Source organism: Cupressus sempervirens, chromosome 3 (genome assembly GCF_028749045.1).
Source record: "Cupressus sempervirens isolate cs-2001-9-10 chromosome 3, ASM2874904v1, whole genome shotgun sequence".
Classification (NCBI taxonomy): Eukaryota; Viridiplantae; Streptophyta; class Pinopsida; order Cupressales; family Cupressaceae; genus Cupressus; species Cupressus sempervirens.
In genome coordinates, this window is record NC_143120.1 from 106,653,142 (window position 1) to 106,679,468 (window position 26,327).

General features: G+C 33.9%; 1 protein-coding gene across 3 annotated transcripts in view; it reads right to left on the reverse strand.

Annotated features, from left to right (window-relative positions):
* Nucleotides 1–26,327, reverse strand: part of LOC149565002 (GTP-binding protein, HflX) — a 117,238-nt gene that overhangs the window by 82,169 nt on the left and 8,742 nt on the right. For 2 of the 3 annotated variants that reach the window (XM_089818531.1, XM_089818532.1), the window contains exons 3-5: nt 8,110–8,172; nt 7,876–7,965; nt 7,648–7,760 (exon numbers count right to left, since the gene is read on the reverse strand). In XM_089818531.1, coding sequence (XP_089674657.1) covers nt 7,648–7,760; nt 7,876–7,965; nt 8,110–8,172 — 266 coding nt within the window. Of the gene's footprint in view, nt 1–7,647; nt 7,761–7,875; nt 7,966–8,109; nt 8,181–26,327 lie in introns of all 3 variants that reach the window. The other variant, XM_089818533.1, reaches the window with a different exon arrangement.

Below are 26,327 nucleotides of genomic sequence, written 5' to 3' on the forward strand. Positions count from 1 at the left end.
ATGGAATGAAATGATGCAATGTGCTTTGGCATGTTGTAATGTCCCCATTTTTGCTAGCATTGGAGTTTGAGAGATTAGCCTATCATTGTGATCCTCGTAGGCTAATTATTGTGGATAGAGGGTCTTCTGGGACAGTGACTTGGCTTGGGAGGGTCTTGTCTTCTCCACAATTTAGTAAGTTACAGGTTGGTCTTCGTTTGGCTCAGATTGGACTTCATTTGGGCTTAGTTTTGTGTGATTACTATTTGTGGTAAGTCAGGTGTTGATTGAGATAGACCCTTTTCTATTTTTGGAAAGTGCATTTGGTCACATGGAGAAATAATAGGTGTCACTCCTATTTCAGACAGCATACTTAAATGATGAGTATTTTCGGAGTTATTATATTTTTAGTGGCCAAATTATTATTAAATCATTAAATGGCTTATTATAAAGTTATAATATAACTTTATAATTTCACTTAAGTTGAGGGTTGAGTCATCATAGGAAGGGGTCATTTATTTAATTAACTATATGCTTGAGCCAAGAATTGAATGTTATCAAGTTATATTGTGTTGGAAAAGCTTCGTGAGTGAAGTTACATTTTGAAAACAAAAGGGCATTTGGAGATCATAAAGACGAGGGCATTTGATGAGAAAGGCATCCATTTGTCTATTGATTTTTATTTTATCTCTTGTGAGGGTTTCTGAGTTTGTGAGTTTCGAACCATTGCTGATGTATAATGGTTTTGAATTGAGTTCTGGAATTTATATACTGTGCCTTTCCTGTGGTTGCTGTAGCTGGGGAAGTGTTTTTTATAGGAAGAAGTGTGTGTGATAATAGATTTTGCTGTTGTGCGTTCAGAAAGCCAGATTCTTGGCACTAGATATCTGCTGTTGGAAGGTTCTCTGATATAGTATTGAGGTATTCATTTAGTGGTACTAAGGCAATCTGTACGGCTCTGTTGGATGTCCCAAATAACCTGTTGTTGCTGCGTGGGTTTTGGACTGTTGGGGATGATCTGTTGATGCATTTGGGATGCCATTGTTGTGAGTGTTGGGTCTTCTTTTCCCTTGTTAAAACAACGGCAAAATTTGCGTGAATTCTGCTGAGGATTGGACCACCAGAAAGGCCCAATATCTTGCCATTCAGCCTGTGGTTAGGAGACTACAATGCTAGCATTCTAATGACAGCTGGGCGTGCATAATTTACCAGTACATGGTGCAGCCACAGACCTGTTAAATGCATGTGACCAGACCTGCAAATGGTGGACATCTGCTACAAACCAAACTGAAGCTAGGAGTAACAGGTTCAATTCAATTATAAAATGATTTGTTATATTGCAGCCTAGTTGGTGAATGAACAATTTCAGAGTTAGTGTGAAGTACTGGTCATTTTCAGAATTATATATATCAGTATTTGTATTCATCTCTTAGAATTCATATGGCTGCAATTATCTGAGAAATTGTGCTCGATGTCATAATTAGTTGTGAGCAATTTGTTACATTTCATAGCACTATGATCAAAATAAAAATATCATATTTATAGTGGTATTTGAGCTTGCTTGCAAAGTGTTTGACGAAATGTCAAACAACTGAATTATTAAAGAATTTGGTGTTTGTCGAAGTTATAACCAATTGGGGTTATTACACATGTAATGACGGAGGTGGAATGAAAAGATGCACTTGCATTCACAGATGGAAGATAGAGTGAAATGAAACATGATCAAGCTCTAGGGAAAGAACTTGCAAGTTCTTCCAAATGAAGAAAAATAAGAAAACAAACAAGCAAACAAAAAAACAAACACAAAAGAAACACGTACCTTCAAACATGTCAACAAACAAGATACCTCAACATGCAAACAAGAATTTGGAATTTGGGAAAAAACCAAAAGTATGAAAATGAGACTTTTCATCATTTTTAACGGGAAAATGCACTTTTCATGGCATCCATATCAACAATGTGAAACATCAAGCTAAAACATGCATCAAATCAGTAAGATAAGAATGAATTAATAAGCAAAAGGAAAATATCCACTTGCTTGAAGATTAAAATGCCAAAAATGAAGGGAATGAAGTTCCAACTTTGACAAATTCTCAAACAAACTTGGACCTCTTCAATCTTTCAATGAGGAATTCGAAATGAACATCCACTTAGGCATTTTTGGATCAGAATGCTCAAAACGTGCCCTAGAATCTCTCCCAACTTCAACGTTTTCAATAAATGCAAGATAATGGGACGTTTTTGACAAAAAACGAGTTTCAAATCTGCCCCAAATGATTCATTTTTGCAAATGGAGGGCAAAAACATCCTTTCAAATAGCAAGAATGTGTATGGAAACTCCAAAACGCCTCTTCTTTGCCCCAAAACATGATCTAAAAACCTACAAATCTGGAAGTTTTCTCAAAACATGGGTCCAAAAGGCCATGAAAATCGACAATTCTTGCAAGCAGATTCAACATTTTTAGCATGAGAATGCTTGGATTTGAAAAAACGCCTCGAGAGGAGAAGATTTCAAGAGATTTCATGGAGAAATGTGAGATCTATATGCAAAAACATGTTATTAGGAAGCATATACATGGGTCAATTTTGCCCTTGGATTCAAAAATGGGTTTTTGGGATGCAAAGACATATGTTATAAGCAAAACGCACTTTAGAGATGCATATACATGTTTTAAAAACATGTCTTAAGCTTCCCTTTACCCAAACGCACCTTTTGGGTGCATTGACATGTTTTAAAAACATGCATCTTGGTCAAAAACGGGTTTCCAAGATGCATATGCATGTCTTCTAAGCAAAACACACTTTTTGGGTGCAATGACATGTTTTAAAATATTCAAACATGACCTCCATAAGACAAAACGCGCCTTTTTGGTGTCATTACATTTTAAAATATGCATGCAAGGTAAAACGCACCTTTTTGGTGCAATGACATGTTTTGCAATTGAACTAATTATGACAGTAACTAATTATGTGCATTAGTTAATGATAGTAACTAATGACCCTAAAAGTCAGAACCAGCTATAATAATTAGTCACCTAAGGATATTTGGATGTCTTGTGTATGTTCATATACCTAAGGCAAAGAGGACTAAGAACCTTCTGGAAGAAAGTATATTCTCATTGGTTGTAGTGAAACAATAAAAGGATACAGAGTCTACATACCTGGACAAAAACAAATAGAACTAAGCAGAGATGTCATCTTTGAAGAAGACATTGCTTTCAAAAGAGCCAAAACCTTCGATGAACTAGATACATTTGATGTATCTCTAGAAGAGATTCCTGCTCCTGAGATTCAAAGGGAGTTTTTGAAGAGACTTCAATTGAAACCGAAATCCTTCCAGAGACTCAAGAATAGAGTATTGACCACTCTAAAAGGCCACTTTGGCTAAGAAAAATAATTCAGGAAGAAGATGGATTCGCAGCCCCTTCAGGAACCTTCTGAGAAAGCAAGAGACCTAGAAAATTGACATATAATGCTTTCGTGTATAAGAGCTTGAATCCTGAACCTTCTAGTACTTCTAAAGCACTTAAACATCAAGCTTGGAAAGACGCCATGGTGGAAGAATACCACTCTATATTAAAAAATGATGTTTGGGACATAGTTTTGAGACCTAAGGAAAAATTTGTTGTGTCTTCAAAATGGCTCTTCAAAATTAAGCATGCTGCAGATGGCAGCATTTAAAAACATAAAGCTCATTTTGTGGCTAGAGGTTTTTCTCAAAAGGAAGGAATTGACTTTGAAGAAACCTTTGCACCAGTTGCCGGGTATACTTCTATTAGAGCTGTAATAGCCATCGCAACAGCCAAAGGTTGGAAAATTCATCAAATGGATGTAAAAACTGTTTTTCTTAATGTAAAAATAAAGGAAGAAGTATACCTAGAACAGCCAAAAGGATTTGTAACTCATGATGTTGCTTCTCATGTTTATAAATTGAAAAGGGCTCTATATGGACTTAAACAGGCTCCTCGGGCGTAGTATGAAAGGATTGACAAATACTTTATAAGTCTTGGATTCACCAAGAACGTGGCTAATACAAATCTATACTTCAAGGTAACTAAAGGTGATATGTTAATTCTAATTCTTTATGTTGATGATCTTTTGATTACAGGGGAAGAACACCTCATTAATCAGTGTAAGAAAGATTTGGCTTCTGAATTCGAAATGAAGGATTTAGGAATTCTTCGTTACTTTCTTGGTTTGGAAGTACGTCAAAAGTTCGATAATATCTTTCTACATCAAAAGAAGTATACTATTGATATTTTGAAAAGATTTGGAATGTGGGACTGTCGACCTATGTCTACACCTATGGAAACCAATCTTCACAAGCTAAAGGAAGCAAGTGCTGAATTCAGACTAGTTAATCCCACCTTATACAAATTGATAATTAGGTCCTTGATGTATCTTGTAAATACTCGACCTGATATCTGCTATGCAATGAATGTATTAAGTCAGTTCATATGTGAACCTTGTGAGACTCATCTTGTTGCTGTGAAGCATATATTGAGGTATCTTCAAGGTACTATTGGGTATGAACTTAAATATGAAAATACCAGCTTGGAGTTACATGGATATACTGATTCCGATTGGGTTGGAAGTGTAAAAGACCGGAAAAGCACATCAGGATGTTGCTTCAGTTTAAGATCAGTCATGATTTCTTGGATCTGCCGAAAGCAAGCTTCTATTGCTCAAAGTTCTATTGAGGCAGAGTATATTGCAGCAGCTATCGGAGCTAGAGAAGCAGTGTGGCTTCGGAAGTTGCTTTCTAACTTGTTTGTTAAACTTATGAAACCTACCACTGTTCACTATGATAACCAAAGTTGTATCAAGTTATCTGTGAATCCAGTATTTTATGATAGATCCAAGCATATAGAAATTCCTAACCACTACATAAGAGACATGGTGGAAAGAAGAGCTATTCAATTAGAATATATTAATATAGGTGATCATTCTCACCGAGGCTCTCCCTAAAGTGAAAGTTGATCATTTTAGAGAGAAACTTGGCTTGATTGAAATGTAACTTTATGAGATTGAGTCTCAACTTGGTAAATTTGTATTATTTAAATAGAGATGATGTTTAAAGTGTAAACTCTTTTGTCATATGTGACTCTATGACTCATGGGCCTACCCTATGTTCATTATTTAAGGTGATCATCTGTTATAATGAAACATTAATTCTGATAATATAAGGTGACGACTTTATTATTATTAGATTACTATCATGATGGATATCATGTGACTTGATATTCAAGGAAAATTATGATAGTTAAAAGAGCATGTTGATGGATATCATGTGACTTGATATCTATTGAAGATCAATATGTTCAAATTCATTGTGGATATTATCTGACTTAATATCTATGGATATACCATGATCTTTTATGGTGGATATCATGTGACTTGATATCAATATACACACCATAACTAGAAAGAATGTCATGAGACTTGATTTTCTTATATATATCTTGAGGATATTACTTTTCATTAAAAGAACTTATATATATGCACTTTGTCTTCCCTAGCTAAGAGGGAGTGTTAATGCATGCAGCTTCGATCTAATATTACTCTGATAAGCACATATGTATGTTTATATGCACAACAACATGATGCACACGTTGTTATGCATATATGCATACGTGCGTGTTGTTGTACTTTACACAATCTGCAACTGATGAGACATATATATGTTCCAAGATCATTAAGGCATGATCGAGATTATTTTTGGTTCCTTTGATGTTTAGATCATGGTCGATCTATCCTTTATATTGGGCCGCAGATGTAATGATTGGTTATACATTTAAATCACTGTGTTAAGACGGTAATTAATTATGTGCATTACTTAACCATAAACGAGTGTGAGAATGAATGTCCACATCTCCCATGGGCGACATGGTTATTCATCCCCACAGGAGATCCCACACCCCTTCCATTGGTATTTATCCAATCTGCCCAATGTAATCTTGGCATTGTAATCTATTAATGCAAGCGCTCCAAAAGGATGGAAGATAATTCTAAGTTTGATATACTTGATTTCTATTATTACAGCACTAACATTAGCAGATTCTGGAGGCGATTCAAAAAAACTAGTGTTATTATTTGTACCTGCAACAAAATTATGCAATCAATCAAATCTAGTAATAAACTTTACAATTTTAGACGTAGTCTTTGGAAGCATTTGCAAGTTAATATCTTGCAAACAACTGCAAATCACACTTTTAAGGAGACATTACACATTACATATATGTCTAAACAAAATCGCGGTTTTTAGTTGGATTTACATGTTGCTTTTTGTATAGAAAATGCAAGTGTAAAGCCAATCGCACTTTTTAGGTGTGATTGCACATTGCATTTTAAGAGGCGAATTGTGGTTTTCAAAATGAAATGCATATTTTAAACACCATCCAAAAAAAGGCCCAACCAAGCAGTTTTGAGGAAAACAAGTTGTTTTGGTAAGCCAATCGTGGTTTTCAAAGTGAAATACACATTGCATATTGAAGAAATGTGAGATGTAATATGTAGTTGGCCTCAAAAAGTGCAATTTGCTTCTTGAAATGGAGCAAAACAAGCTAAATCGGACTTTTCAAGTGCAAACACATTTAAAATGTTGCAAATTGCACTTTTCAAGTGCATTTACATATTCCCTTAAATGCATATGCAAATGACTTATAAAAACTTGTTCTTTTCACTTGACTCCTATTTCGCGCATGTCTAATTGATTCACTTAATGAAATCACACTTTTTGGTCCATCCATTACATATTGCACATGAAAAATTTGGTGTCATGTAAATGGGCTGAAAAGGTGCACTTTCCACTGAAGTGATTTAATTTACAACTTAAAGTGCATATGTAATGTGTAAATAGATTTAAAAAGTGAACCTTATAACTCCAGTGACTTAAGTTATAACTTAAAAGATTAAAAAGTACAACTTTATCACTGATAAACACATTTAAATGTGATTTTAAATCACTAACATCAAAAAGTGCAATATAACAACAAAATATATGATTTAATATTTTTAAAATGCAATCGGGGTTCTAAAATCCGATCATACATGCACTTAAACTTTAATATCGTTTGATTAACAACTCTGATTAAGTTCTAAGATAGCTCAAAACAAGCGTGTGACTGAAAGAAAGAGATTGAAGCAAACAAATAAACCAAAACAATCCAAAGAAACATGCTAAAATGCAAAAGAGGACTTTGAACGCCTCAAAAATCAAGCGTATGCTACTAGATTGGCTAATTCTAATCAAGCTTTCAAATACAAAAGTAACTTGATGATAACCTTCAATAAAAAGACAATATGAATTGGTTAGGAATAATTGACCAATTTTCGCAAATCATATAGTGAGTTAACTTAGAGAAATTTTTAACTTTAATGGCAAAGTGTCGTTGAGTTGCTTCCATTTTGTGATTACAAAATGAAGGACAACAATTAGAAATTCACTTATTTAGAAACCAGTAGTAGAAAACCAAGAACTTCAATTTAGAACTCCAAATCAGATGTTACACTAAAATTTGAACTAGAGCCTCCATGTATAGAACTCAATGGTTTAACCACTTAAGATCAATAATAATAATGATAACAAATTTCTTTCATCAAAGAAGTCTTAATATATGAGAGCATAATGGTTATACGTACAAAACAAAAGCATAATGAAGATCTTACCCCCTACCACTAACAACCTCTGCTTCACCAGAAGTTCCAAAGGTAAGGCGACCATCTAGGCCACGCACACGAACAAGCCTAGTTTTCTTGTACATCAAAGCTGCCAATTCTGCCTGGGCACATATATAAAAAGCTTATTTCTTTCATTAACTTCGCAAAATAAAAACTGCCCAGAGACCAGTGTCAAAAATTAAAATAGGTGACTTTGTTGAAAACAAAGCATCATACCTGCAATTTGGCTTCTTTGGTATTTGCATGGGCATTAAAAATCTCAATGATGAGCCCCATACGGTCCAATACTGGCTTACCCCATGCTCTCTATAGGAATAAGTCATAAAATAGTCAGTAAAGCTATTATTAACGCGCTTAAAAAAATTATATCAAAGCCATCACTATAACTTCCATGCCTTGTGAAAGAAAACAGATACATGATCAAAAATATCACCAAACTTAACAACTTACCTCAAGATTACGTTGTTGAATACCAGTAAGCATTGCATTCACAAAAACAGCATCCAATCCATCCTGCATGACTAATATTATTTTGTTGATTCAAATAACACCAAACACAGAAAATGGAATTTAGTTTAAAAAATACAAAATAGAATATAAATTTAATGTGTATATGCATAACTGACATAATACTTTCACATTCCATGTACATGATTCAGAATACTTCTTTAAAAAAATGAGTTGGAGTTTTTTTCACGAATGTTTCATATCGGACTCCATGATCCAAATATTCCAAACAATTGGCAACTTCAGACAAGTTCAGCAGATATTTTATATAAACCTTGACTGTTCAACATTGGAGTATCGATTATAGATACCAAAATGAATACACAATTTGAGTTAGCACTGCTTCAAAATGTGAATTTCACAAAAATAAATCTACGTTTCCTTTTAATTATAGAGAACAACAAATAAAAGACATTACTTTAGCGCTACATAAAACAGCAAATTCAACAAAAACTGCCAAATATGAATCCTATAAAAATAAATCCAACTTTTCATTTCATGCCTTTTGACCATTAATTTAACTTAAATAAATTATAACTAGCAATTGCATCGAAGTAGATGCAAGGGTAACACCGATAGGAAAAATAATGTATAAATTATTATATAAACATATATTACTATAATAGTAATTATATCATAAAATATTATAGATATTATATGATATTTAACCAATAAATATACATTATATATAATTTCAATATACAATTTTATAATGTTTTAGGCTATGAGCCTAAGTTTTTATGAGGAACAGATATGTCTGTGTGATTGGGGTAAGTCATTCCAAGGAAAAGAGAAAGTAAAAGATCTGCTCACAGTAGTAACTATCTCTCCATCTTTGCAAGCTTATAACAGAACGGTAACTTGTGAGCCTCTCATGTGGGAGGTCTTGGATTCAAGTGTACTGAAGCTTAACATATTATAAAATTAATTTCAACAAATAGAAAAAAAAATTTCTAGGTTTCGGCACATTACCAATAAAAAAAATATACACAATTTTATAATTTTAAATTATAATAACAATATTTTAATATCATATTATTTTATTTTATATAATTTCTTTTATAGCTTTAATGTTTATATTTTTCATTTTATAAATACGAATATTAAATCTATGTTTTTCATATATGATAGAAATAGAAGATAAATGTTTTTTTTTTTAATTTCTAATATTAAAAATGATTTTTTTCTCAAAATAAATAAGTTGAAAAGGTTCTAAAATATAATAATTAATAATAATATAACAAATGATATGGCCAATAACATTTTCATAATTATCATCTAAAAAATGATTTTAATATTTCAAACTATTAAAAATTTAATTTAACTATTTAAATATCAATTTTAAATCTATTTAATTAAGTATAGTAAAATTAATATATGTATTGACCGTTAATGGGACTTCAAGGGTTAATCCTCGACAAAGGAGGGAAAGTTGTTTTTAGCAGCCACCAGAGGAAGGCTGGATCAAATTTAATTTTGATGGGGCTGCTTGAGGTATCTCGGGCTTATCTGGATGTGGATGTATTGCACGGGATCATAAAGGCAATGCTATGGCCTTTGTTGCAAAGAGACTAAGGGATGGGACTAATAACACGGCAGAATGTGAAGCAGCAAAAGAGGCCATTCTGTTAGGAGTGAAGCTAGGCATCAGACGATTGCACTTGGAAGGAGACTCATAGATTATCATCAATGGGATCAAAAAAGGCAAATTGGAGTCTTGGCATCTAGACAAGCACATTAACCAAATTAAGTGCCTTTTGTTGGAATTTGAGGAGAGATTCCCATGTCTATAGAAAGGCAAATGCGGTGGCTGATAAATTGGCCAACCTAGGAGCGAATGCCCCCTTTGGGAAACAGAATGAAAATTTTGAAGACTTTGATATTCTCAAACTTGACTGAAGATGGTGTGTCTTAGTGGTATCATATCTACCCACCTCCTTGTGGAGGAGTGACTTATAATTAACCCCCTAATCAAGGACACTTACGAACAAATGCTCCAATATGCATGACGAAGGATCCGCACGCAAAAGGATTTTGGAATGTGTGCTTCCAAATCCTTCGTGGGAGCTTTTTAAAGCAGGAGAAGTGCCTCATTTTCGCAAGCATTTGAGTAGATTTTTCTAAAATGGAGGCCAATCTCGCTTTGGAGTCAGATAACCAAATTCAGGCTTATGAAGGTGAAATCACAGTGCGGCGCCTAAAGAACATCTTCCTCATTGAGGACCAGGATTTCATAAGTTGTGTGATGGAGATTTTCGGCCCGGAGTACTTGGATTCATATTGGCGAAGGAGGACCAATTTGGACATAATCTCCCTCTTCGTTGCTCTGGCTTTGCTCATTGGTGAGACAAAAGAAGAGATTCGACGAGTCATTGCGATGTGCATCAACCTACAATAGCTTTTGGGAGTTGATGATATCATTGACAGGGCCGAGATGGGGAAAGGGCCGAACATGGGGTAGGAAACTTGGAGATAGATTGGAGGAGGAGCCTCTTCATTGCAGCCTTTGGTGGTGTGGTTGACTACAAATCCCTGTGAGGTGCATGTGTCGAAAGCGACTAAAGGATGGGGGAAATTGGTTGATTTTCTATAGGCGAAGATTTGGGCTTTCAAGGAAGGGAAGCAGGGTTTCATGAAGACAACTCCATGCAAGAGTGTGAAGCCACCGGGTGAACTGATGCATTACCAGTTGGGTAAAGCAAGACGAGAGGTTGCTGCTAGGATGTCAACAAGAGCTGGAATGCAGGTTGATGCGTTGCTCTCGGGGGAGGCAGAAGCAAGTGGCCATGGCAGACAATGACGCTCAGTGGAGAACAATCGCTCCATCCCGAACTTCACCAAGGAGGAAGTTGCAAACTGGTTTAAGGGTTGAATGAAATCGGCTGGGTAGTTTACGGCATATATGGTGGCTCTGCTAGTTTTTTGTTTGTTCAATGTAAAGGGTTGGGTGTAGTTTGAAGGTGTTAATGCCTTTTGTATTTAGGATGGATTACCTTTTTGCTATTAATGGGGGTTAATTTGAGGGTTGTTATAGTGTCCTCTCATAATTTGACATGCTATTGTAAGAATCATCTTTTTAAATCAATACACATAAAATGTTACCTATCCAAAAAAAATTAATATATGTATTAAATTTAATATTTATCAAGCAACAAATAAATATATCAAAATTAATGCAAATATAAAGAACAAATAAATTTGAAAATGATAAATTGTACGAATAAAAATAGAACTAACAAAATGTGTTTGAAACTAAATGGAAATCAATGTGGAAATGCCCATTTCTTCATTTCAAAATGTAACCAAGATTTGAATTAAAACATTTTTTATTTAAAAATAAAAATAATAAACTGCTCATATTTTAGTTTATATACTACCATATCATTCCAGCAATTCACATTTCGAGTAAGGTTTAGTACCAATTCTGATAACTTCTATCTGACTTTCAAACAAATCGTTTCATTGCTCCAATGAATCCTAATATATAAAGTACAGTAAGACATTTCATCTCTCTAAAATCTTAATTCAAGCTTTTTGTAATATCCTTAGTACTATTCTTCAAACTCTGATTTAGCCTAAAGTGTTTATTGTTATCACTGGTTGATGGCAACAAAGTAGTCTCTTTCCTAGGATATCAAATTAACATAGCTATCTCGAAAGCAGTAATCAAAAACTTTGCTGAACTTATAAGGAAACTCCACATTTAAAAACAGCGGACATATTGAGTAGCATTCAGCACATTCATGACATAATCATTTATACATAGTGTAGAGGGAAATGTTCTAAGAGACCTGATCACAATCAGACCAAAGTCGCTACCAGTAGAATCAGATTTTTGAATAGCAATTACTTGATGCGTTGTTGCAGAACAAACAGAAGCAAAGAGATTCAGAATATAACTTTGAGCACCTAGGTCGACAAGTAGAAGCCTGATATGTGTGTTTGGCTAGTAAAATGGTGACTCCATGTAGACAAAAAAAAAATGTAAATTTTTGTGTGACATATTTCCTCAAAACCAAATACACGGATCTACCATTATCACCAATGCTCTTGCCTATTTACCTAAAGTCAAATTGGACTATAATGTAAATATGAATTAGGGCCACAATGTGGTACTCTTTTGATCCTCATACTATGTACCTTTATATTTGAGAGATGATGTGGTCTATGCAATTTTTTGTGAATAATTTGGTAAGCTAAGATGCTTAGTTCACTAGGTAACTATCCTCTTTCTAGATAGCTATATCACAATTTCTACCTCAATTCCAAGGAAATACACATGGTGAGTAATTTCAAGCTATGATACAATCCCTTTGCATTGAGACGTTCACACCAGGCCTAAAAGAAGGCTATTGATCTTAGGGTGTTTAGTTGCAATTCAAAGTTTTAATACATACACATTTGGTAGCAAGCCATTGAAGGATTTGATCAACCTTACTGGAGGCCCTATACACGTCATATAATTGTGGGTACATACCCAAGACTGACATTACTAGCACAACATTCATTGTATGACTAAGGCTTTTGCCTATCCACCTTTTATATATGTTGCCATGATTTTAGTCCCCTATATTTTTCAAGATTATAGGATTAGGGTTGTGTCAATGTTTCGTGTCTATGTCTGGTCTAGGTTTCCGTTAGGGTTTCCTCTCTCATCCTTATCTCTGAGTTGCCTAGGTGGGAATACATGAATAATGTAATAGATTCAATCAGGCTAGGTGACTAGGATTTGGGAGGGTAACTTTCTACATACCCTAGATGAGAGAGAGAGAGAGAGATAGAGAGAGAATCAATTCTATTCATAAGAAACCCTAACTCTATGATCAAATGTTCCATTAAAGGCATAATACAGATAGAATGGAGAGATCACAGGCATATTCATAACAAAAGACGACAAAGAACATTGAGGACTGAGGCTTAAAGACAATATGCAGATCGTGAGAATGAGCTACAAGAAGATCAGTTAAATTCAATATAGAGTGAGCACTCAAAAATGTAGAAATGGCAAAAGAACCAAGTCAAAGGTGGTATGACTCTTTTTTAAATGAAATCGACGATTAATATTTAATCCGCACGTATACATTGCAAAGTTGAAAACTCAATTGAATGAAAGAGCGCATACTATTGGCCAGTTGAAAAGTTAATATGCTTACCTGTTAGATCGGGTCCCATTCAAATATTAAATGAAAGTTAAATGCCTTCAGCCGTTAGATCTTACAAGATCCACAATCATCGTTATGTCACTATTAAAAGGTGTTTGATCATTATTCATAGCGACATAACGACGATTCAACATGTCTCCTAAGGGACCTATTATATTCCACAACGTACAGTCTACATGAAGTGCCACGAAGCAGGATAGTCTAATGTCAAATTCACCGGTCAATAAAGTACTGTCACATGTCTGCCACAAGGTATATAATTGGAAGGTGGACCCGTGCTGCAAATTATACAAGGAAGTTACAGTCATTTTCACCACTGTCAAATCAGAAGAACATCTACAGTCGTCGTTATATTGTTATGAAAAGATGAACATGTTTTAATCATGGTGACAAAGCGGCAAAAAGACACGTGTCCTGTGGGCCATCACATTTCACAAAGCAAAACTAGGTCAATGTCAATCTTCCAAGCAATGAATTACTACCATGGGTCTGCCACGACACACCTAGTTGGAAAGTTGACCCGCACCGCGAAACAAAGAGAATATCATTTTATTACCACCATCAGATCGGAAAAAGATCTATGCCTGTCGCCATCTCACTATGTAAAGTTGCAAGGAAAATAATCATAGTGACATAACGATGGAAAGACACGTGTACACGAAGGTAACCGCAGAGGAAGTTACAAAGAAGGTTTGTAATAATTTAATCTTGACCATTGGTTTCAGATCAACAATGGAAATTCAAAGTTTCGGTGACCGTTATAATATGAATTATATTGAATTGGCGCCAAATAACATAATACGAAGAATTGAAGTTTTTGCAAGATTTGTGAATTCGCATGAAGATGAAAGGTCATGGAGTGTTTTCAGGAATATCACGGATTCAAGATCATCAATAGAAGAGATACAACGTGCTCATCACGATGCAGATTGGATAATTGCATATTTTATTCTCATTTTCTTTTGTATTATATAAATGTTGCTCTGCCAGAATTAAGAAAGGACAGAAAACTATAAATGTAACCTCATTTGATAATACAAAGGTCGACAAACTTGATGGTGAATTGGTCTATAATTCCATTCACCCTATTTGCTTGTCATGTTTTGTTGCTCATTCTTAGATTAGTACTACATTAAGAGTTGAAGGACAATTATATGTGATCTTGTGATAATCAGGTAGATTCCATTTTACTTTGATGTTTACAGTATAAGTGATTCCATTTAATCTTTTCATGTATGGTTCTGCTTCTTCTCTTGCTGGTTTCATAACATGTTAGATAGTTTCATTGGGAATTTGAAGGATAGATGTGTGTAAATCTATTAGTAACTTGCTGAATTCCATTTCATTCAAGCCCAGTAGTCAATGCAATTCCATTTGCCCTCATGTGCGTTTCTTCTTATCTTCCTCTTTTTCATTTAGATGGTTAACTCTACATTTAGAATAGGAGTAGGAGTCAGAAATCTCAAGATAGTCTATTACAGTCATTCCATTGGGTGTGATAGGTTGTCTGAATCTATTTTGCTTGAATTGTTTGTGCCTACAAACAATTTGATTATCCTTTACTACTCTCAGGTTAAGAGCTTATAATGTCAAGACTTATGATCTCAAAAAAACATAATAATTGCATATCATTGCAAATCACGGGGAGTTGTACCTCGTAAATTCAGAGGGCAGTGATAAAATACATACACTGACCCATTTGTTGGTAAACATCCTTTTGTCTCTCCAAGCGTTGGGTATCAAAGAGTCAAGATTATAAAATCTAATGGAACGAATTGTTAACCAACAATATAGCAACTCAAAAGAAAAGTCGTTTGAGGAAAAATTAAGGGGTGATGAAATGCCACTCTTGGAAAAGGTAATGTTGGTTGTCATTGCACTAAAAGGTTAATTGATTAATTCTTCATACAACCACCTGACTTATAAAACACAACAAGAGTTGAGCCATTTATGAACCTAAGCATTGCGTTACACATGAAAAGGAGATCAAGGGCACACACCTTGCTATTAATTACACAATTTCTCGCATGTTTGTATAAGCACACAAGGGTAGAGAATGTTTCTATGCAACCATTTGAGTACTATCTATAATAAACAAAAATAAGAATTTCGCAAGGAATGTACCCCTTGCAAAATCCTCCAAATACACAAAGTACAAGTTAATTCCTCCACCAACCAATTTTAGTGTGACTATTATAAAGAAGACAAAGAAATTAAAATCTAAACTAAGAAAACCAACAAAACCACCAACTAGTAGTATTAAATTTGATCTTGGACAAATGAAGAAAACTCCAGATACTGATTAGTGTTCACAAAAATTGAAGAACATAAGCACATGCAATGCTAAGCCATTCATGAACCTAAGCATTGCATTACACATCAGAAGGAGACCAAGGGCAATCACCTTGCTATAAATAACACAATTACTCTTAAACCCATGCAATCAACTTGCTATAAATAACACAATTACTTTTAAACCCATGTTTGTATAAGCACACAAGGGTAGAGAATGTTTCTATGCAAACATTTGAGTACTACCTGAAATAAACAAAAACGAGAATTTTGCAAGGAATGTACCTCTTGCAAAATCCTCCAAACACACAAAATACAAGTCAATTCCTCCACCAACAAAATTTAGTGTGACTATTATAAAGAAGACGAAGAAATTAAAATCTAAACCAACAAAACCACCGACTAGTAGTATTAAATTTGATCCACCAACTAGTAGTATTAAATTTGATCTTGGACAAATGAAGGAAACTTCAGATACTGATTAGTGTTCACAAAAATTAAAAAATATAAGCACATGCAATGCTAGTGTGCAAGCATAGACGGCGTGTAACTTAGGTGTTGGTCAACAATTAGGGATGTCGATCTAGATAAACTATAAATAGCCAATCCAAAAAACATAGAAACAAAGTAATTTAATTATGTTTCTCTATTTTTTAAATGTAGATATATGCTACTACCAAAATTTAAACAACCTATAATATAATACTAATATTAAAATATAATTCAAATAAAGTGGCTCCTGTGTCTATCAATGAAACAACTCATACCCCTGTATCACACCCCTTAACTTAAAATTTATTGTATGTTTAGTACCTATAAGTCTCTCAATGGTCTTATCTTTATCAGATTCCCCTTCTGAAGTATTCTCTTCATCATTGCTTTCTAAATCAAATTGTTGTCCCAACTTCTTTGATGCTGATTCCTCAGCAGAAATATCCTCAATCTATGTTGCATTTTCTTTGACAGAGCACTTATGTGAAGTGCCGCATGGCTCTCTACAATGCAAACATAGTTTCCTCCTTCTGAGATCATTTAACTACTCGTTGTCCAAACAATCTGACTTTCTTTGCTGGCGGGAATTTTTACTAAAATGTTTCATTTCTTTATCTTTCTTTCATGGGAAGTTCTTGGACTGAATTTTACTATTCAGCGATGTAGATTCGATATCCCTTGCCTTCTTGTAAGCCTCCTACAATGTAGAGGGGCTAAGGGCTTTAATGCATGTTTTTAGTGGATCTAGTAACCCATCCATAAAAACTAAGTTACCAAATCAAGTTTGGTTCAAGTTTGGGTTCGAAAAACAAGTTTGCTGGCACAGAAAAATTTTGAAATGGGGTTTGGATTTGTTTGGGTCCGTTAGTACGAAACATGTAAAATTTATATAATACATATGTATGCAGCCTAGAAGAAACAGTTAAGACTAGAATGCCACATAGTATCATAAAAACAACAAAAACACTATAAACTTGTAATCATAGCATCATATCTATTATCAATACCAGATTATTCAGATAATATCAAGTTCAAGTATCATTGTTTTGACTTTCAACAATTAAAACACTACACTAAGTTTCAATCATCTAATAGATTATCTAAATGTTTGTCTTCTTCTTCTTCTTCTTCTTCATCATTCTTCTTCTTCATCATCAAAGGCATTAGTTGATTCAAAAATAATGCCAATGTCAATCAGATCAGCTGCACTAATAATATTCATGCTTTCCAAGTTATCAAACGCTTATTACTTTTTCATCGTACAAAGAGCTTGTTTGTTTGCAAGTAACATCCTACTTGAAAAAAGTTACACAAGCAGATTGCAACTCCCTTCACCTATTGAAGATATTGTTTAATGTTTCAAATATATTTTATTACTATACAAATCTTCCAGTTAATCAAATAGGGGTCATTATCAACACTTGGATATTAAAATTTCACTAGAAGAAATCTTGAGGCCTAGTTTAGTTTGACGTAATAAATATTTGAACTAAGCAAATTTTGTTTTGTAGTGTTAAAAATCTTTATTCAAATTCTGTAATTAATTATTTTTTGCACTAAATTATAAAATGTTACTCAGTGAAATTGTACCTACTTCGCACTTGGTCTGCCTAGGTCTACCTTGGTTCTACCTAGGTTCAGCTTAGAGGTACCAGCCGGCCTAGATTTGAACCCAAATGGGAACTAGGACTGGGACCAAGACCAAGGACCAATTCGAAATTCCCCTAGTTTGAAGGGCCAAAGGGAGAACTGTGTAAGCATAAAAATAACCAAGAATCTACTATGTGAGATGTTTGTCAAAAAAATGGAAAGCCTCTAAAATCTGTTGTGAATGTCTCAACTTACCCCTACTGCTTGAGCTAAGCTACTCCTCAAAATGGAGTTTTGGATCCTTCTAATCAAATCTCTCAGTCAAACTCTCAGACTCCACATATGAAGTGATCTGATCATGCCACATGGTAACCATGTCATGGTTCCACCACTCATGTGCTAAACCGTCCAAATATAGTGTTGCAAATTTAATGGCTTCTTCCTCTGGCATTGGGTTCAACTAGACTTATGCATTTACCTTCTACACCCATCCTCTTGTCGTGGTCTTCCCGGATCCATCAAATTAGGGTAATGTAAGTTTGTTCACCTTCTTCTACAAATCATTATGTTGTGCCTCGCTGCCAATAGGAGGCAAATGCTTCAATCTAACATCCATATATTCCCTGAAATAGATGGCTGCTTGAAATTCTTCTCCCCCATTTTCCCAATCTTGTTGAAACTAAATATATAAATCTATAATTTGTGGCTCATTGTTCGGTTGTACTAGAGCCCTAGGTGGAAAAGTGGGTATAAGTGGCCTCAAACTCATGGTCCTCATTGGGTCTAGCTTCATGGCAAAAAGTATCAGCAACTTGGCCTCCTCTATCGTCGTCGTTTTGTCCATTATTCCCACCATCACCTACATCATTTCCTCCATTGTTTCTTCCACCATTATTCCTACCATTTACATCAATACTCAAATGCCTAGCAATCATTGGCATCATAAGTGCAATGCATTTCTTTTGTTCCTGAATTCTTTGTTCTGCATGTTGCTGCCCCTGTTGCAAAGCCTCCAACATTTTGAGCAATCTCTCCTCACCTAGATCCCTTCTTTCACTCACTTTGTATATGGTATTTGTTGATTTGGTAGCTTCGGTCAATTAAACCTATGAGACTATAGTATAATTATATATATATACGTGTTGTAATATATATGTGTGTGTGTGTGTGTGTGTGTGTGTGTGTGTATTAATTATATTTATTTAATATATGAGATATTATATAATTTGTTATTTTATTAACTATAATGGATAGACATGTCTCATGGGGAAACATGTCTCTCCATGTCTCATCCACAATATACATAAGAGGAGATTGATACATTTGAAAAGCATATACCAAAATGGCAATGCAAATACATTTGCAGCGATCCTGTTACTCCACCATGGTATCAGAGTCGTCTGCAAATGTAAGAAGATGACAAATATAAATGTTGTTAATGAGAGCCAATATTTGAATGAACAATGACCATATAAATATATGTATACAACTTCATATATTGGTAAAGGCCCAATAAAATGAAAATAAGCATATGAGTAATAATATCTTTAACAACTAAGCAGTGTATGTTATGGATAATGGAGGAACGTCATGCACGCAAGCTTCAAACTCTATAGTTTGGCAACTCGAGGATCTTGATACATTAATCACTGGCAATCATATAAATACAACCCAACACACAGAGGATGATAAAGAAGCCAGTGCTTGAAGTGAAGGAAAAAAAAAAAAAACATCTGAATGCAAAGATAACAATCGAACCAAATGTATGGGATATAACCGCGGGTTAGTCAAACATGCAAAAAGAAGATTGGGGAAGTATAAGCACAAATAAGCACTGGAGATATATATGATAATCACATCTCTAGGTTTTACGACCCATTATTATCAGTTCAATGTGAGTCGACCACTAATGTAAATGATAGACACCAACGAGCAATATAACAGGGATATCAACGTTAGAAATAAGTCAAAGCTTTGAAAAATGGTGAGTAGAGAGCACGAGTTGAATGGTAGACCCACCATTTCATTATTACGCGGTACATAGTGCCACGTCAGTAATTTACATACCACAAGGCCCCACCTTGAGCAATTTTAATATGTATAAGAATAAACAAAGTAAATGGATGGAAGATGAAATAAGAGCAAAACATGAAGGGCAAGGACGAACATTAGGAATCCATGGCATATGGACTTCCTAACTTGAGTAAGTACATCATAATGAATTAACTAACCTATGTGCTAAAAAGACAAGCATTGTCCAAGCTAAAAAGGAAGATGTTTAGGATCGAGAAGAAGTACCCGAAAGGTATGTCTTCCAAATGTTTATCTTTGCTAAATAAATATTATGAAAAGTGTGTGTGTCTATATATATATATATATATATATATATATATATAAGAAGAAGAATGCTCCTAATGAGAAAATTCTCATGCTTGATCAAATCCAGAACAGGATGAGCGTTGTTTGGATAGAGCGCCCTCAAGGATGGACAACTTGGGCTCAATCATACATTGACCTCTGACCTCTTGCATTAGCTCTTCGTAGTATCTTTTTTGACTATTTTATTTTGTTACTCTTAATGTAACTGTTTACTCATACTCTTTTGGTGTGAGGCTTAGCCTCTCATTTTCATTGTAAATTCCTTTTTTGAACTCTCTATAATTAATATAAAAAACATTTAATTATTATTTTTTAAATATAGTATGTTAAGGTAAGGTTATATATATGAAAATAATAAATGTCTTATAAATGATGATATATGAATAAAAATCATAGACTAGACATGATTTTCAATATTCTAAAGAAGATATTTGAATTTTTATATTTCTATACGAGCTATATACCTTGATCTTTTCCTCCAAGAATGTTCTTGCAGAAAAAAGAGGGATATTGAGATTAGGAGGGAGCCTGACATTTCATTAGAGAAAACTGAAAGAGACGGAGCAGATAGAGGACATTGTTCAATCAACCTTCGTTGATCTCGATTGTATTTACTCAGAGGGAGTAGACCATGCTAAGTTGGATTCTCCAATGATCGATAAATTGTAGCAATCAATAGGACTATGATTCATGACTATTTGGGCCTACCCCCTGTGTACATCATGAGGAAGTGACAGCGTCCAAATGATCATCACTTGTATTTGTAGAAGTTATTGAAAGGTGATGATCTTTCAATAACTTAATCGATTATGATGGATATCTTATGATGTCTATGCGGATCATGATAGATTATACTTTGCATGGTGGATGTTTATATGGTATGCATTATGAGAATGCGAGTGCACATGCCTTATGAACATTTAAGCACCTAGTGAATGCCAAATGAGTTGACATTCACAAATGTCAAAAGAGTTGGCATTAAAATATCAAATGAGTTGATATTCAAAGTCAAATGAGTTCACATTTTCCAAATATCAAATGAGTTGATATTCAAAGTCAAATGAGTTGACTTTCAAATGTCAAATGAGTTCACATTTGCCAAATAAGTTGGCATTCAATAAACCCAGAAGTCAAATGAGTTGACATTCCAAAAACCATTTTTTTACATTGAGGTAATATGTTCATATTCTTGTTTATCCTCCCTAGCTAAGAGGGAGTGTTGATGTTTGGTAGCTTCAGTCGGTTAAACCTATGAGACAATAGTATACATACATACATATATATTACACATATAAGTGTTAGATATAATATATATGTATGTGTGTATGTGTGTATTAATTATATTTATTTAATATATGAGATATTATATAATTTGTTATTTTATTAACTATAATGGATAGACATGTCTCATGAGGAAACATGTCTCTCCATGTCTCATTCGTAATATATATAAGAGGAGATTGATACATTTGAAAAGCATATATCAAAATGGCAAATGCAAATACATTTGCAGCAATCCTGTTACTGCAACAGTATTGTCTCCTATGCCTAACTGTTCTTTAGGATGCCCCTGACCTTCTAGCCCTGTATTAAATAATGTTATATTTCTCCATATATTATAATTATGTGATAACGATTGTACATTTCAATCAGTCATGTCACTAGCTGATTTATTATGTACCCACCAAGATGGCAGGATAATACCACAATGAGCGTCTGCCCTAGTTGCAACATTTAATTATTATTTTCTGAGATGTTTTGCAATGATAATAAAGTATCCAGTGAATCCACAGACATAATATTGCATATACTAAACCAATAGCAAATAAATGACCAAACACAAAAATGTAATAAGATGCTTGTAATAGCAATATTCATATTTAACCTACATTTTCAATATACATATCCATTAATCATTTTTTCATGGATGCTTAGACAATAATATAACCAAGACACTTATTAATCTTCAACAAATGTATCTCAAAGTTGAATACCAAGAAATGCCGCCCAATAACTGTTTTCAGACCTGGTACGTCCCCTATCAAACTTGTACGGTGTACTTCAACTGCTGCGAACCCACTTACTCCCCTCTGAAATCATTCTCACACTGGTATGCCCATGTTTCAAGGAGTTATAGCTGACTAATTTAGGCCTCCCCTATACAGCCAGCCCTTAGTATTTAAGACCTACTCCAGCAGGTATGACACCTCTTACTGGGGTTTCAAGCTAAAATCGCAGCCTTTGACTTAATGTGAGTAATGATATAGATGCTTAGCAAACAGCAGGTTGTTGCCAATTACTTCAACTCTACAATCCAGCACAAATTAGCGAATTCAAACCCTCTAGCTAACTCTAGAAATCATAGATAACTCAATACTCAGATTTTATTTTTATTGTGGAGTCAATTATTTATCTCCTGACTGTGTTTCCAACAGCAAAGAGATTGTCATTCATAAAGGATTTTGTCCACACCAACCCTTTGTAGTGCCCGCCCCTAAGTCACATTCCTGATATCATTGCCAAACTCTTTTAGGCCAATTTATGTTTGATGATTAGTATTATTATTTTAGAGATAATCAGATGTTGTTTTACACTCGGTTTATTATATGATGAGATTACTTGGTACTCTATATTTCATGCATGTATGATGATTATTCAATGCTTTCAGTTATCGATGATGATTAGTTAGATGGTTTATTATCACATGTGCTTTCTTATGGATACTTACCCCATACTGCATGTGTATGGTGTGCGTGTTTGTTTTATTTATGTATGGTGTTTCTGATGTGGTTAAGGAAGGGAGTCGTAGTCACCTGCTAGTCGAGATCTACACGATGCACCACTTCCTGCCATTGTCTGTTTAGCTTAGAATATTGTGTTTGTACATGCGTGGATTTTATGCAGGTTGCAGATACCGGGTATCAACTTCCCTGAATTGCCAGGATGAGCGTACCCTCTCGCATTGTCTCAATGGTAAGAGAGGGGAGATAAACTCTTAAGTCCAAATCCTAAACCCTTTAGCCAAGTATCTGAGTTAAGTACCCTCCGAATGCATCAAAGGATGTAATTTCGTGATTATAACCCTTTTTGTTTTGATTTAGTATGTGTTTTTCTATGATGAGTTTTCGTATGTTTCTTTATGAGTCCTTGATGTGTTTTCTATTAATTAAGTCTAATTAAAAAGATTAATTAATGATTTAATTTAATAGAGAATTAATATGATATCTTTAATATTTAATTAATTGAGAAATTAATTAAATAAAAGAATTAAATTTGGAAATTAATGTTCAAAGATAAATTTAGAACAGGATAATATTTATTTAATTTAATAATAATATATTTGGAGTTCATTTTTAAATAAATGCTAAATATTATTATTATTTAAATTAATTAAATATGTTATCAATTAAGTTCTAAAATAAATTAAAAGTTGAAAGATATATAATTCTAGATCACATGATCTAAGCATGAGTTTAAATATGGGAATTAAATTAAAAGATTAAATAATAGAAATTAATAATGTTATTTTAATTTCATGAAGTGCACATGAGATTAAAGTAATAAATTAATTTAAAATAGAAGTCAAGTAGAATATTAAATAAAGTTATTTAATAAATCAACTTAATATGCATAAAAGATGAATGCAAATTAAAAGAAAAGATAAGAAAGGTTAATTTGGAGTTAACTCAGTGGTGCAAAGAGTCTTCTCGGGTGAACGCACAATTAGTGCCCCGATTTGAGGAGAAAACTTCTTATCACAACTTTGGGGGTTCATTTTTGTGGGACACACGAATTTGGACGGGAATTTTTGGGAGACAATTTTTGGAAGCGAATTTCAGAAGGCTGATACCAAGAAAGTTTTCCAGAGAAAGGTTATTGAGAGGAGCGAATTCTTTTACAATTCCTGGAGATTGCATAATAGCATCAGGATCAGGTAGGGTCTTGTGTTTTTTATTATCCATTAAATACGCAATTATCCTTTCCTGTCTTCTTCGTGTCTGAGGTTTGTAAATCCGAATTCTCTGTGATGAAAGTTTTAACCTTTCAATATTGTGAATTTATTAATTGTTCGTCAAAAATTTCTGTATCCATAGAGACTGGAAGAGTTACTAGAACCCTTGTTTTCTAGATTAAGAAATTAAGATTTATTTGAGTAAGGGTTTTGGATGTAAAAATTGAAAGTTCTAATTTTAAAAATAAAAAATAAAATAAAATATATATATATATATATATTTTCCTTGGAGGAAAATTGTTTTAATAAAATTAAATAAAACTAATTTAAAACATACATAATTTATTTTATATGTATATATTAAAATAAAGTTAAAAAAAAAATATGATATGTATTTGGAGTGGGGCGGGGCCACCACTTCCCACGCCCCACACTCCCATGCTGCCGCAACAACAGTAACACCTGCGGCCGCAGGTGGATGGCAGGCCGGCGGGCCTTTAAAAACGCCATGATTTATTAAAAGAAACGAATTACGATTTATTGTTATAAATCAATTTTTTTGTAAAACGTTTTTAATAAAATTGTTTTAATTAATATTATTATTATTTAATTTAAAATTTATTAAATTTTAAATTATATTGAAATTTTATTATTATTTAATAATAGTTTTATAAATAAATAAATTATTAATAAATGTAATATGTTCTTTTATGTATCATTAATTAATCTTATTTAAAGTTTGACTTAATTAAGATTAATTAAATCGAAAATTTGTTTAAACAAGTTTAATATTATAACACTAATTTTAATGGAAGCGTAGATTATTATATTTAAAGATCAACAAGTATTATTAATAATTTAATTATTACCCTTAGATTGTTTTAGGACTTTGACTTAAAATCAATTAGGGGTAATTAGGTGTTTCATTTGGAGATAGGAACGGGATAATTTGTAAAGGTGAACTATGGGTTCTATCTGTTTAAAACATACATTCAACTGGAAATGGAAACCTCACATTAACTCAATAGTATATTATCAATCAAATTGAACTATAAAACTTTTTACTTGAATATAAACACTGAAAACTGAAACCTTATTGTTTAACTCAACTGTATGTTTTCAAATCAAAACCAATTGTGAGACTATGATGTTTTCTATATATTGTCTATGCTTTGAGTGTTATGGGGTTGGTTTAGCGTTGACCAGTTTAGGTTGTTACCAGAGGCTCGGGGTTGTGAATGTGATGTCATGATGATTTGGTCTCGATCTTTCTTAACCCGACCATGGTAATGTGATGGAGTGCTCTATGACATGATTGTATTTACTAGTTGTTATTGCTTTCCAATTTCCTTGTGTGAAGCTGAGGTGTATGTATTTGAGATACCTAACTTAACCATTTTTGAGTCTCGATCAGTTATATTTGATAACCATTTTTGAGTCTCGATCAGTTATACTTGGATTGCTTTTCGGTCGCTTGAGAGGACTGAAGTGTTTATTATGTTCTTGATGATGTCTTGTGTTGACTTGACCATTTTGGAGTCTTCGATCAGTATTGTAATTTACTATTGGGATACTTTCTGGTTGCTCATTGGAGGACCATTGGATTTTGTGATTTATCATTGATGCCTTCAGTTGCTGATAGAGAACTGTCGTGATCATATGATATTTATTTGATGCTTATCTGTTGCTCATGAAGAACTGATGTAATTTTGTGGCTTATCTTTTATGATGTTTTTCAGTTGCTTGTATAGGACTGAGGTGATTTTATTATGATTCTTTGATTCGTGATTTCATGAGCCTAGGGTAGGTTATCTATGTGTAGTGTCGGAAAGTGGCTTGCAATGGGGATCGGGGCCCTAAGAGGCTGCCTGGAGTAACCCATTGTAAGTTGTTTTAATAAGTGAAAACATTTACACTAAATGAGAGAAAATGAACCTAACAAGATAATTGTATGTTCTCTCCCATGCCTTGAGTGCTAGTACAAACTAGGATGGGGTAGAGAGAACGCTTGGTTACGACCTTGCATTCCGTAGTATGCCTCGTCAGTACGAGAGGATACTAGTGGCTGCAGGAATCAGTAGGGACCCGGGATTCCTAAGGGATTGCTCGGGTAACTTCTACGTGACTTTTGCGATGACACTTTCCCGCTTGCATATTAGGTTTCCTACGTGTCTTTGTGGTGCCTCTAGGTCTAGATGTCTATCTATGTTGGAACCCTTGAGTTAGTATACTTTTAGGATTTCCCAGACTTAGAGAGTACTTGTGTTTTGTGTTTTGATACCTTGTTTGGGACT